The sequence below is a fragment of the Numenius arquata genome, chromosome 7 (genome assembly GCF_964106895.1).
Source record: "Numenius arquata chromosome 7, bNumArq3.hap1.1, whole genome shotgun sequence".
NCBI classification, from domain to species: domain Eukaryota; kingdom Metazoa; phylum Chordata; class Aves; order Charadriiformes; family Scolopacidae; genus Numenius; species Numenius arquata.
Window position 1 is genome coordinate 28,133,782 of NC_133582.1, and position 14,017 is coordinate 28,147,798.

Sequence of the window (14,017 nt, forward strand, 5' to 3'; positions counted from 1 at the left end):
AATTTTCAACGGTGGGACAGACTTAAATACAGAGGAAATTAGCCAGGTGTACAACTTCAAAAGCAACACTATATTTCTGATGCTCTTCAGTCTCCGTCAAATTTTAGTTCTACACCCTGTAACCTTGCACCTTCACTATTTCTGTAACAGGACTCTACCTCTGCAGTACTCTTGGGATACAGTTTACATCACTAAATCTCAACTGCAGATTTTTTTCATCTCTCCCTATACTGAATGCAGATAACTGACCACTAAGCAGTGGTCCAAACCATAAATTTTGCATCCTGACATAAGCATTTATTAAAGTGTTACAAGTAGTTTTTCTGTTACAGACTGTTCATACAACTAGGAGAAAAAAAAAAAAGGAAAACAAAGAGATGAAATACAGTCTTTTCAACTGCTTTTACGTGGGAGTTGCAAAGTAAAAGCAACTCCAGCATAATTTCACCTTAAGGCTTTTGTGTTCTACAATACACACCCAGTATTGTGTAACAATACAGTTATCTTTTCAATGTCTGTTCCGGAAAAGTTAAAAACATCCCAGCTTACATTCTCAAATCGTACATCGTAGTGTGAGAAATCTTCCTAGTTACGTTTTGGCTGGGATTTGTGTTGGTTTTGGTTTTTTCCTTTCTAATTTTTAATATTTGTTCAGTCCTGTTAGATTTAGTAGATCTGCTGACAAACTTCTTTTTACAATTGGTGTCTCCAGCGCCCAGCACACCAACTGACACAACAGCTCTCTGTGATAGCTGCCTGATAGGCATCAAATGAACAAAACACTTTTGTGATCCCAATACTTCCACAGAAGAGAAGCTACCCTACTTCTTACATTACTTTCACGATTTCTGAATAAATGTTTTCCAAGACACTTATCCTAGCAATTTGCCTGTGACTTTTCCCTTTCCTTTTGAGAGGAAAAGAGAGATGAAGAACAAATTCACTTAAATATTCACTTAAAATAGTAATTAAGTATTTTGGAGGGAAAAAAGCTGTTTGTAGCATTTTTGTATCCAAGGGTCCCTCTTATGTTAAAGGACCCTCTAATTATCTTAGTCCTTTACAGAAGGCTTCCAGTCACAGAGACATTCTGTGTTTAACACAATATTAGGCTTAAATAGCACTTCTTTACAGGTGTAAAGTTCCCTTAATACATAACAAATACAGTACATCCTTTCAGTGCAATACAAAATCTTTTAAAGGGGATAAATATTAACATTGTTGTTAATTAAGTAAAAAGACCAATATAAGCAACCAACAAAGATTAATTCATGGATTTAAAGACAGCACTAACATGTATATATATTTATATGTAAATACGTGATACACATATAGTCTGGAAACAATGTCAATATTTTAACTAACCATTCATAGAAATATTTTATTTGGAATTTGTAAACTAATTACAGAGAAAGATAGCAACTTTTTGAAATATTTAAAAAAGTAGCAAATACCTGAAGTACTCACAGCAGTGGAGTAAGGGGTATGAGCTCCTGTATTTTCAGCCCAGCAGCCGCAACCATAAAGAGCTGCCTAAGCAAAGAAGTGCATCTTTCATAAATTTAAGTAAGTATACAAGGTTTTTGGTTTATTCCCCTCCCCTAAAAAAACCCAAAACAAACCACCACCAAAAGACCCTAAACCAACAACAACAAAGCAGCAAGAAAAATCCAAGTATTAATAAAAAAGATAAATATGAAAATAATAACAGTTCAAATCATAATTCCAATCTATTTGGCTACATCTTCTTTTACTATTCTTCAGAACTGAGTGATTATCATAGGTGTCTGGTATTCTAACCTAACTTTACAGGCAATGAGGGTACAGATATCAAAAGAAAAAATAATTCCAGCTATTTTTATTAAGTCCCTTTCACTCTGCTATTCCACAAGAAAATCCTAAATACATTTCACAAGAGAACTGCTCTTAGGACAGTGGCAAAAGTCAACCAAAAATTCAGCTGTAGAGCAATGGAGTATGAATTTCTCATGCATTTCAAAATTCCCTCCCCTAATAACAATAAGGAATGCCTACCCCTGATGTGTTCTTTTAATACATTTGTCACTTCTACCAATTCACAAGATCTTTTAAAAAATAATTAGGACAGCTTCTCTAAATATTAATGAAAATCTTATTTAAAAACACTCCAAGCATTAAAGAGACTATTTGCGGTATTAAGGAAGTATTTAAGACCACGAAATTAGCTTATCAATAGCTCTGGCAAAAGATAACTAACTACAGAACAACTTCTTACCTATCAATGTTTTATAACGCTAATGGAGGACACTAGAAAGAAAACTTGCATTCCAATGCAGTGACAACACCTTCAGAGTTTAGAGAACGTCAGTTTGCTATCACAGCTCTTACTTAGTGTCACAATTTCTGAACAATCATTCCCAACTGAAGAAGTACACTCACCTGACCAACTCTTCCAGGATGCTTTAGTGCTAAACCTCCACTGGAGACAGCAGCAGCAACATTTCCTTCTTGGTCAACAACAACTGCACCAACCGTATCCAATGTTCCTGAGTCATTCTCCTGCAGGACACACAAACAGAAACAACTACTAAAAATAGTATATTGAAGTCAGGTTACACTTCTTAGCAGTGTGCAAACTAACGTGCAGGAACCCAATTGACAGGCCAATCAATAAAACATATTCATGCATATTGTACCAATGGTGCTGCTGTAAATCTCCCCAAAATGCTCTCTGGCCTCAGACAGGACCTGAAGAAAACTCCTCTGGAAACAAGAGGCGGTAAACATCTCAGAACTCATCCAATGCTTAGGTTACCTGCCTTTACTCACAAAAAGTGCCAAAAATGCTGTTTTCTTAGTGGTGGGCACTTGTCCCCTAAGACATGATTCAGCAACTCAATCCAAAGAAGCCATATCAAAAGCCCTTTCCCAAAAGCTTCAAGATGGCATTTTCAGAGACTGTTATGTTTAAAGCTATGTATGATTAACAAAAAAACCCAAAACAAAACAATAAAACCAACTCCACCAGATGCAGCTTACCATGTAAAGAGAAAATTCTGATATTCTGACAGAGACAATAAATAGAAGCCTTAAGAAGAAATCTCCCCCAGGACAGATTCTTTCTCTCAGACTTGTTCTCAGTTCAGCGATCTTTAGTGGCTTCCTGGTTGAAACAAATTACCCATCACTCCCTCTGGGTCACTAGAAAAGCATCTTTACTTCTTTCCATTTCTTCTGAGGCAGATAAAGACCCCTGCTCTTAGGGGAGCTACAGTAGTCAGTCCTGATGCAAGATGCCTACTGCCTCACAAACACTTCAGCTGTCTCACCTTGGATCTTTCCATCCTTCCCCCCTTCCTTAATACACCACGTTCAGTCACTCTAAGAGAAAGAGCAGTTTTCCCCACTTTGTCTAGGCTTGCCCTTGACTCCTTTCTCTGCAGAACCCAGGCCAAGGCACTTTGACTTCATGCCCAACCACACACTTTTGATGGGACACAGCAGGCAGTGTACAGAAAATAAAATGAATAAACAAAACCAATACATCATCCATCACATACTCCAAAGATGAACACTGCTGTTGCACAAGCCCTCAAGCCTTTAGCTGATCAGTCTTACCTGTATAAAAACTTACCTGGATTTAAAAATCCTACATAAACTTACCCAAGCAAATAATCCCAAAGGATATTAAGCTATTCTTATAAATGCATATTTTCCAGACTAGGATCTAGAGGTAGAAAGAAGAATATAAAAACCACAACCCTACACCCACCTATTCAACTGCAAGTTATCAAGTTCCCATCATCAATTAAAATTTCCTTGGGCATACAATGTCACTTGTCAAGCAGAATTCTTAGGAAATTTATGCTGATGGTACTCTGGCCACACTTAGAGAGAACTCCTGAGTTAATACTGTGCCTGTCTTAAAAGGAAAACCATGCAATGCAGCACTACAGTGTTCTATGGTATTTTTCAAGCAACTGAAACTCCTAAGCAGGAGTGTCATCCTTGGCTTTTACTCAGAGAAACAGTAAGTTTCTTCTCTTCACCTACATCTTCCTGAACAAGTTCTACACTCAGAAGCTGGCACTAACCATATCCAGTATTAAAACAAACCAATGGAAGTCCTACCAGTAAAGCAGAGTAACTGCTTAGAAAAACAGAGGTGAAAAATCATAGATCCAGAGTTTCAGCTTGCATTGGGAAGAACAGTAAATTGAAAAGCAAAGAAAGGTGAAGACCAGGATCAGGGAAGGCATGAGAAGGAGAGGCAAAAGGAACTTTCAGGACTGGAGCAAAGGCAACAAGAAAAAGTAAGTCCCCTTCCAAGTTGTAAAGATAAAAGGAAATTAAGGAACCCTTCCCTTAACATCTCATGGGCAAAAGTATTTTGCAGCTCCTAGGACTGCCAGCCACAACCTAATTCAGGTATTATTAACCCACTTGGAACAGTATTATTCAGTGGATTGAAAAGATCTTAAGCAGTAGAGCAGGCTGCTCACTGAGGTACAGAATCCCATCCTTGAAGGTTTTCAAGATCAGACTGGATAAAGCTCTTCCCAACATGAATTTTCCTATGATCCTATGACTTCTCTATAGAGAAGAATGACTAATATGATGCAGGTTTTGTTGCCCATCCCCTGCTCCCTTCTATCAAAGGAAATTATACCCACAACAAAAAACTTGATTAATAGACAATTACAGATAAAAAAATCAAGCCTGTCAAAGTTAGGAAATGCCAGAATTAAGGCCACCTGTGTAATCTTAATTCATATTAAATCAAACACTTGGGGCTCCCGTAATGAACAGAAATACATACGGATCCATTCTGAGCCTCATCCTTCTAAAGTGTATTCCATATCATCTGACAGCAAAGAAAAAAATGCTTGGAAGCCTTCTTTGCAGCATCTGTAAAACTATTTGCTCAATCTGCCATCCATCTTCCGCTTTAGCTCTCACATGCATAAAGTATTTGCCTTCAGTAGCAATATGACTAATTTATTTTTTAAAAAGATATTTTAATCAAAAAACCACAAGCATTTACAAGTATATGTTACATGGAAACTTTCTTCACCGTTATTTCTTTTAAAAGATCTATTTCACATTAGTATTTGCTGTCAATTCAGTAGTATAGTTTGCTTGCTTTGGCTTATTTTATTTTTAGATGGGGCAACTTAGGAGGCTGGAAACCTTTTCTAAGGGAAGTATTTTTTTTTAACTTGGCCCACACAACCTTCTGAAAGAAATCTGTATCACTGAAACAAAGGATTTCCATATTTTCCTTCTTGGTAATATAAATTTGGGGGTTTTTTTGTGATCAGAAAAAGAATCACTGCTGATGCTATATTTATCCTTACTTAACAAACTGAAAACCAATGAGGATCAGTTCTATTCTATATCCAATGGGAAAAATATGTTGTCTGATCAATTGTAGACCTATTTTTATGTTTGCACCCATTTCAACATTACTGACTTCACACACTTACAAGTGACACAATGAATCAATTCTGTAGTTCAGTAGAAAAGCCTTCACATATGTAAATTGTACTGACAACCCTATGACTCCTGAACCAGTAAACAAAGACACAGTTTAACAAAGGAACTTCTTGTACTTCTCCACACAAAAAGGCTTTATGCACCTGAGGAGTTCCAGGAAATATGCACCTGGTGAGAAGACTTTCAATGCCATATATTTCTTCTCCTCAAACCATATGAATGTTGAAAAATATAGGATCCCATCAAGCTAGTATCAAGACAATCGAACTATGTTAAACACTACAATTCGTGACGTCTAAAGTAAGTCCAAATTCTATATGGGTCCAACAGGGACTAATGAGACCCAACTTGCTTGCCCTTATCTTTTTAAGTATTTGATTCATTAATTTAGCACCTTAGATTTCAAAATTTTGCAAGTTCCGGAGGAAGCTTTACTATTCCTTGGTGATATCTGTTAACAAATTCCTTATCTGACTTCAGCTAACAATTTATACTAACATATCCATTGCAAAAGCTGTTTGGGACTTTTAACAATGTAGTATTGCAACCTAAAAATAATCTATTATTTAGTAAATATTTAACATGGAAACAACTGAAAGCCAATGACAAAAGTAAGACCTCACATTACTGAATTAATTTGTACCTTACCACAGGAAAGGAAGTTAATTTCATGAAATCACGGACAAAACATTCAAACTTAGCTAAGAATACACACACAAAGCAGGAAGATGCTCATGTGCACAAATGCAGAGTTTATCAAGTATTTCAGAAATCTCATATTTCTCCTGCACATAAAAACCACATAAATAGTCATCCTTTTACAAGTCCCATGGAAGGAATTAACAGTTTAAGAGGGCTCTACCCAGGGCCTGCTGAAAGATATCTATACACAGGGCCTTTACTCTCTCGACTTCGGTCCTCTGAAATTCTGTGAAAAGTAATTACCATTAAATCTCATCTCTGAATATCATAGCTCACAAAATGCAAGATTAATCAGATAGAATCAATTAACATCTATGTGCTATTACCCAACTATCCACACAAATAAATAGGATTTTGTGTCTGATGATAGACAGACCAAGTAGATTCCCCTAAAAATATGGGGTTTTTACAGTACTTTCCTAGACAAAACAGAACAGGGCAACACATAAATCTTGCCATGTTGTTCCTTTAGAGATCAAGTGGGAACAGAGAAGCACAATAGTGCATAGTGTGAAAATAATATAGCAACAATTAATATATTTGGTTTTTTAAAACCTCAGATTTTAGGTGTTCCTGGTGGAGAACTTCTATTGATTATGGCAGCATTTAACAAGATGAGAGGCAATCTTTTAAGCAACATTTTCTTTAATAAACTATTTTAAAGAAATACTTATAAATCTATCGAAGTCAGGGGAAAACGTTACTATTCTGTGAGCACTGGGCCCAATTCCTAGGTACCAATCTCTAGAAACATTTTCCTCTAGGGCAACTAACAGTGTAGCATGATATACTCTCATAGCAATCTAGTCCTAACAGATTATGCATGGTCAGCGCAATACGCATCTGTTTGAAAAGGGGTAGTTACGATCTAATCACATAAAGCTTGATAAACAAGCCTACCCTTTCCAGTTTAATAGGTGTTTGGTAGGAAGATTTTTCTCTGACCTCCATGTCCAAGATGCAGGAATTATTTCATACTGTATTCCACAGATGAGTTTTGTTGTTTTGTTGGGTTTTTTTCTTAACTGGAATAGATGAAAATTACTTCGGTTTCTTTTCCCATATTAAATGGATTCTGAAATATACTTTTGAAGTCTCTTGACAGCTACACTTACAAGTAGCTTCACACAGCCATAAGAAAATCCATTTGAGGAAAAAGTTAAGAGTGATTAAAATTCATCATATATAATGGGAATGATGCATTGACTGTTGCTCACCCAAAGAGTTCAAGCTGGAACTGGAAAAAGGTTCATGTGGTACATTCAAGATGATCAATGACAAAAATATAATGCACAAAATACTTCAAAGAAAATAATGTTTTTCTGTTGAACAAAGACAGACGTATTTTTCTTTCTCAATATGTTCAGTGTTACTGTCTCAATACAGTAGCTGAAGAATATGAAACTGCTGATTCCATACATATAACTCAAACTATTGCACACATACTTGAGCACGTATGTTAAACTACATAAAAAACAAATCAGTTTTAATAAACCTCAAACTAAATAATGTTATATATGGAGTTAAATAACTAGCCTATAAAAAACTAACTTATAAACACTAACCTATAAAAAAATTTCATGTGCACTGGAAATTCTTAGTGCCACTTATTAAAATTAAGGAGAGGACAACTGCTCTCACAAGCAACTTCAGCATAGCTGTAAAAAAAGTTTGTAATAGCAGAAGACAAATTAAAAATAGGGCTTTTAGCCAAACTCTACTACGCTATTTTCAATGACAACTTCCTCTGGTAAAAAACAGGTTAACAGTAAGAAGATAAATATTTACTTCTGAAGTTTACCAGTGATTGAAGTGAGAACTTCAGAATGGCAGCTGGCTGGATTAACAAATCATAGCCAGTCCCCCTATGAATATGTTTAATTAATTCACACACAAATAAGATTTCTTAACTATGTAAATCAATATATAAGTCACTACAACCTAAAAAAAAATAAAAATCTCAATTTTCACATCTTCAAAATACAGTGAAGTTATTAATGGGTCTTCCCGTGTGCAATAGCATAACCCTCTACATTGGATAAACAGTGAAAAATACAGCAAAGTGAAAATTACGTTTACTTGGGAAATAAAAGTCCTTTAGTAAGTCACACTGCCTAGTTTTTCCATACAATCTTTATTAAATTTCAACAGCCTTTCTTTCTCTTTGACCTTGGTATAATTTAACTTTTATTGAAAAGTAATTTTTAAAATGGTATGTTTATTTTTAGCTGGTGGAATTTATCAGCAGCTAAAAACTTCCAAGTAATTTCAGCCTTTTTTGGTCTGCAATACTATCATTTCACATAGGCCTTTTAGTTATGATTTCCATTCAACTTCAATTGTGTTAACATCCTTTCTACCTTGCTCTTCTCCCAACTTTTAAAATTTTGTCGAATAAAAAAGAACTAGAATTTATAACAACTGTGCAGTACTGGCAACAGAAGCACATAAGCTAAGCTGTAGTATAGGGCTGAAGCAGGCAAGTAAAACTGGACAATGAAACAGCTATGAAGGGACAGGTCTGCAGCTCCAGAGGACAGCAAATATAAGAATGAGTATTTATCAATTAAAGCTTAACTTTCACAAGAATAACTTTTAATTACTCGAGTATTTAAATGGTTTTTGAACAATTAAATCTTTTATGAGAGCTCAGCTTTGATAGTACAAGTTTGGGGATGACAGATCATGTACTTCACCCTTCCTAATGACCCTTTTCTAATAGCTTAGAGAGAATTACTCAATTATTCTTTTTTTTTTTTTTTAATAGAATTCACTGTCGTAGAAAAACTGTTCGTTGTTTTGAAAAACTAAATTTCCTGTAAGGCTGCAATTATCTTACGCTCTGTGGATAACAGATAACAAGCAGTCCACATTGTTAGCATGGTTTGGTTTTCATCCCGCCTCCATGGACAGGATGGGCCCAGAAAGTTGACAAAATCGGTGTGTTATGTTACCGGATTACTTACCAGTGAGTAGAGCTTTATTTGATCACCTCCTTTACCTACCCTCATTGGCCTTTGGGGGTCTCCCACAAGCGCTGCACATGACTCTGGAGCCCTTGAAATTTCAAATTGCAGGTCGGTAAGCTCATGCATTGGCGTATGTTTCAAGCATTGACTTGCCCCTTATTACATGAACATCAATACTGTACAGAGATCCCTCCTCCCTCAGTTACATTTTAACACCATTAGTTTCACAAGGAGGTACCTGAAGTTCTGTGAACATGAAAAGTTCCAAAATCAATAACTAACCTCCCCCCCTGCCTCTACCCTTACTTTCTTTACAGGTTTTACCTCCTTGAAAATAGAAAAATTAGCACCCTGCTAGGGACAACTTCTTATCTAAGAACACAGAAGAAACACGCCTGATTTGTCCCTGGTTTGCATTTGCACAGGCTACAGAGAATAAAATTTTGCCAATTCTCTGGGCTTTATACTTTATTTATATCAACATATCCAACTACATAAGGCAGTGGTCAGTCAGCTTACCAAAGCGAAGGGAAATGGCCAACCTGAAATCCCACAGGCCCCAAATAAAGCATAGACATTTAATTTAATGAGCTATACTTTGATATTCAACAGTAAACCCAAATACTGTGATTGACATTCTCAAATGGTAACAAAGGCTCTGAATTCAAACTAAGAGTGAGGGGAACAGAGGGAATCCTAATAGTTTTGTAGTACAAGTAATACGGGCCAGGTCAATGCTAGATGCATGCACAGATGCACATGTTTACCTACCTGATATTTCAAATTTCACCAATTCCAGCTCCATAATGCAGTGCGCAGAGGAAACATTAAAAAGTGGGAAACAGTGACAGAGATCCCAAGCTAAAGAAAATGTTTCAGTAAATAATTATCTGTTTGTGTTTACATTTGTCATATTTCCAGTTTAAAATGAGCAAAATATTTTTCATGGCACAAATAAGACACAAAGCAAGAGTTTGGTTTTTAAATAGCAAGGCAGAAAGTTTTTACAGCACTAAGTTATCATTATATCATCTAAACATTAGACTGGTCAGGAAGTGACTTCTGATGCTACATTAGTCTCACTGTATATATATGGCATGAAATTTATTAGTAATCAGCTGTAAGTTTAAGATGGCACAATAAAATTTTAAACAGGAACTAACCTTTTCATTTGATTGTCTTCTTTTCTTTAGTTGAATGAGATCTGTTTCCACCCTTTCGGCCAACTCCAGCTTCCTCTTGTTCCTCTTAAAAGCTGCTAAACTAAACCCTATAAAAATAATTCAAAAGCATTTAACTAAGTAAAATTTACTTAATTTAAACAACTATTGATAAGTTTACATTTTGGAGGTCTTATCCCTTACATATTTTTACTGATGCAGAAAGCATCGATAAAAAAGCCAACAACTAAGTATTTAAGCTTCAGTACAAGATGTTTACATCTTTTCCCAAGTGAAAAAAGTTCAATTGTTCAGCAACAGTGATGGGTAAAATATCTAGTACAAACAAGTCGCCGAACACGTAGAGAAGCTATGTTGGTCTAAATATCTGTCTGTTTGGCAAAGAAGCAGCACTGCATAGAAGGTAACAGAATAAGCGGCTTGTGTTAAAGTTATTGGTTTTGACTGCTGACATGTAAATAGGTACCATATGAGCTCATTGTGATATCCATAAAATTAGGTTACTATTTTATTACCTTAATTGCATATCTGTATGTTTACCCATATATTTAAAGCCACACAATAGTCTAGCAATATTTTTATGTTTCATCATCCAACACAGTCTAAAGACCACCTAGGTATTGAAAAGACAAACATGTATTTTCCACATCTAAGTCCCACATTCAGAAAGGAAATGTTCTCTAAAGTAGAGTGAAAAAAAAACCAACCAAAATTGTTATACTTAAGATACCAAAAATAAAGTTTCAGTTTATGAAAAAATTGCAGATATTGACATATTTAGTTTAAATTAGTTTTGACTCAGTATTATCCACAGATTGTCTTAACATCCCCTTTAAAATGTAGAGAAAAGAGGACGGGGTAAAAATGCCTTCTGTCACTTGTTTAGTCAAGGAAAATCAAGTTATTAGGAGGGCAGAGGTATACACAAGTAAGTCACAAATTCAATGGAAGCTAAAAATCACAGGTTTCCTATTGAATCTATAAGCCTTAAAAAGTGTCATTTAAAATGAAATTCTGAGTATAGCTACATGACTATTATTCAGAAGACTGGAACAGCTTCAAGAACAGTCTATGAATAAAATAAATATTGCAGAGCCAACGGAACACAAAGCTTTCATTTACAATTCTCACAAAGTACACAGACAGTGAGCATTTTACTTCTTTGAAATTTCCCCATGCAGGTGCCAAAATCACCTAGTGAACTCTCCTTTAAACCTGTTTTTAAGTACAGAAAACTGGACCTTAAAATACCATAGTTATTCAAGTATATATCCTAAAAGTAATGAGAAAGCTGGCATTTCTCTCCAAAAACCTAATGAATACCAGTTTCTTAAAACTGTAAACACATATTAATCTGCCATCACCAAGAAAGGAACTCTTTCTACCATACAGAGCTGATTAATGCAGCTAGTTTGGACAACACATTTCTATGTTTGAAAAGAGGTCCAAGAGGTAAAAACCAAACACTTGATAAGAGGGAGCAGGCAAAGAATCATTCTAGTTTAGTACTAATTGGGGATGAGGATGAACAAACAAACAAAAAACCAAAACCCCAAACAGACCAAGAATTTGTTAAACAGAAGCATCCCAAAACAAACCAAGGCAGCACATTGTTTCTAACAGAATTTTTAAACAGGAGAACGTGTAAGTTGCATGACAAATACATATAGCAAATATCTATGGGCAGAGTCACAATGGGTAAGAATGGGGTCTGGCCTTGGTACTCATCACAAGTAGGTATTACACAGGGATAAATATGCCTGATATCTACCACCTGATATCTATAAAGGTATCTACCTCCCACCAATTCAGAAAAAAGATGTGTACCTAGAGAAGACAGACAAATACGAGGATGCAGAAGCCCACACATGAAAACCTGAGCATAAGAAGTTTTCCTTGTACTCCAGAATCTAATACTAGTGGTATCTTAAAACCTTCTGCAATATTTGCATGTTCACCAGTTCAAATATATGCACAAAGATCACATTGAACCTAGAGGACACATGGGCTAGCTCCAAGCTGCCCTGCCAGCTACACAGAGCGCTGCTATATGGCCTCTCAGCATCATCACTCCAACTATACCTTGGTTGCTACTTCTCCTGCCATTTTTTCCACAACACAGGAAATTCTCCAAGCTCAAGAGAGTTGTTTCATTCACTTAAGTCCTCAGTTTCTAGCTAAGCAATTAAACAATTTTCAGACTTTACCTTGTGCTTTAAAATTGTGTCTTTTCAAAACAAGAAAAAACTTGGAGATTTGCTTTGAAGGATCTAATTGTTAACAGTAACTTCTTACCCACATTGTTAATTCAAAGTGGTATCAGTAAGCTAGGAAATATAGGGTAGAAAACAAGTCATTATTAACAAAGAAGTATACATGTTACTAGCAAATAAGAAACTCTATGTATGAAATTAGACTAGCAATGTACCACTCTGCCCATGTTTACAGAAAGGATAACTCTATCCTAGAAAGCAATGATTTTGGCTAACAAAAAGCTGTGCTTAGCTCCCAGGTGTCAGAAATATTTTCAAATCCTGGGTATTCCAACTGTCTTTCAACTGTACACTGGGGTAAAGACTGGTTATACATTTTCTCTCTATTGCTTCTTTTACTTTGCTCATACATGAGAGAAGTGGTGCAGTGCATCAAGGACCCTTCTGCTGGATGATCAGATATCCAGAACCCCAGGAGATGCTATGCCGTGCATATTTTTTTGCATAACTTGGACCATGTCAGACAGACAGATGAAGAAAGTTTTCTAGTAACATACAATGATGTAGGTTGAAGGGATTTTAGGAGGTCTTGTAGTCCAACCCCTAGGAAAAGCAAGTCCAATTCAAAAGGGCTGCATAGGAACTTGTCAAGTTTTGAATACCTTCAAGGATGAAGATTTCACAACTCCTCTGGGCCCCTGTTCCAACATTTGATTAATTCCATTATTTTAAATCAGTCAGAACCTTACATATTCTTATGTCAGCCCTCTATGATCCTATCCCTGTGCATCACATACAACCTTAACTAATATACCACTTAAACGAACAAAGACAAAAGAGTCTAGGTTAAGGAAGCTAGCATGTTTGTGTAGTAAAATACACAAACTTTCCCAGCTTCCTCCATCGCTATATCTACAACACATTATCCATCAGCTCCTATTTGTGACAGATACTGTGATATTTGTCACATTCGAAAGCTCATGTTGTTACACTAAATAGACAGATTAGAGAGGTGCCGGTGATGGTCTATTAATTCAATAACTCCTAAGTTTTATTCAGTTTATCATGAAATGTCATACCTATCCATACTGTGAGGGAAAGAAGTCTATTCAGACTTCCCCTAGAGTGGAAAGTCTTGCGTTCAGACTACGTTCAACTTCAGAATAGTTGTTAGGATTAACTTGCATCTGAAAATTGAAGATTTTGTTTTAGCAAGGCCCGATGAATTTCATTATTTAGGGAAAATAATTATAATCAGTGATTATCAATTCCTCTTTGCAGGATAAACCAGCTAATACCTACAAAGTGACCAAAGAATTGTGAAGGACCAGTAAAACAAAACCTAGCAATTCCCCTTTTTTCCTTTGACATAGATTTATGCCCAACTTCAAATGACCAGTTAAAAACAAAATGTCTTGAATTTTGTTTGATTTTTCTTTCCCAAAATAAGGGAATAAAGACAAATAGCAAGTGAAAG

At 35.9% G+C, this 14,017-nt stretch overlaps 1 protein-coding gene across 1 annotated transcript in view; it reads right to left on the minus strand.

Annotated features, from left to right (window-relative positions):
* The window catches only part of TASP1 (taspase 1), an 86,111-nt gene that overhangs the window by 40,379 nt on the left and 31,715 nt on the right, over positions 1-14,017 (minus strand). Inside the window, exons 8-10 of the mRNA XM_074150473.1 lie at positions 10,310-10,416; positions 2,419-2,538; positions 1,455-1,533 (exon numbers count right to left, since the gene is read on the minus strand). Coding sequence (XP_074006574.1) covers positions 1,455-1,533; positions 2,419-2,538; positions 10,310-10,416 — 306 coding nt within the window. The remainder of the gene's footprint in view (positions 1-1,454; positions 1,534-2,418; positions 2,539-10,309; positions 10,417-14,017) is intronic.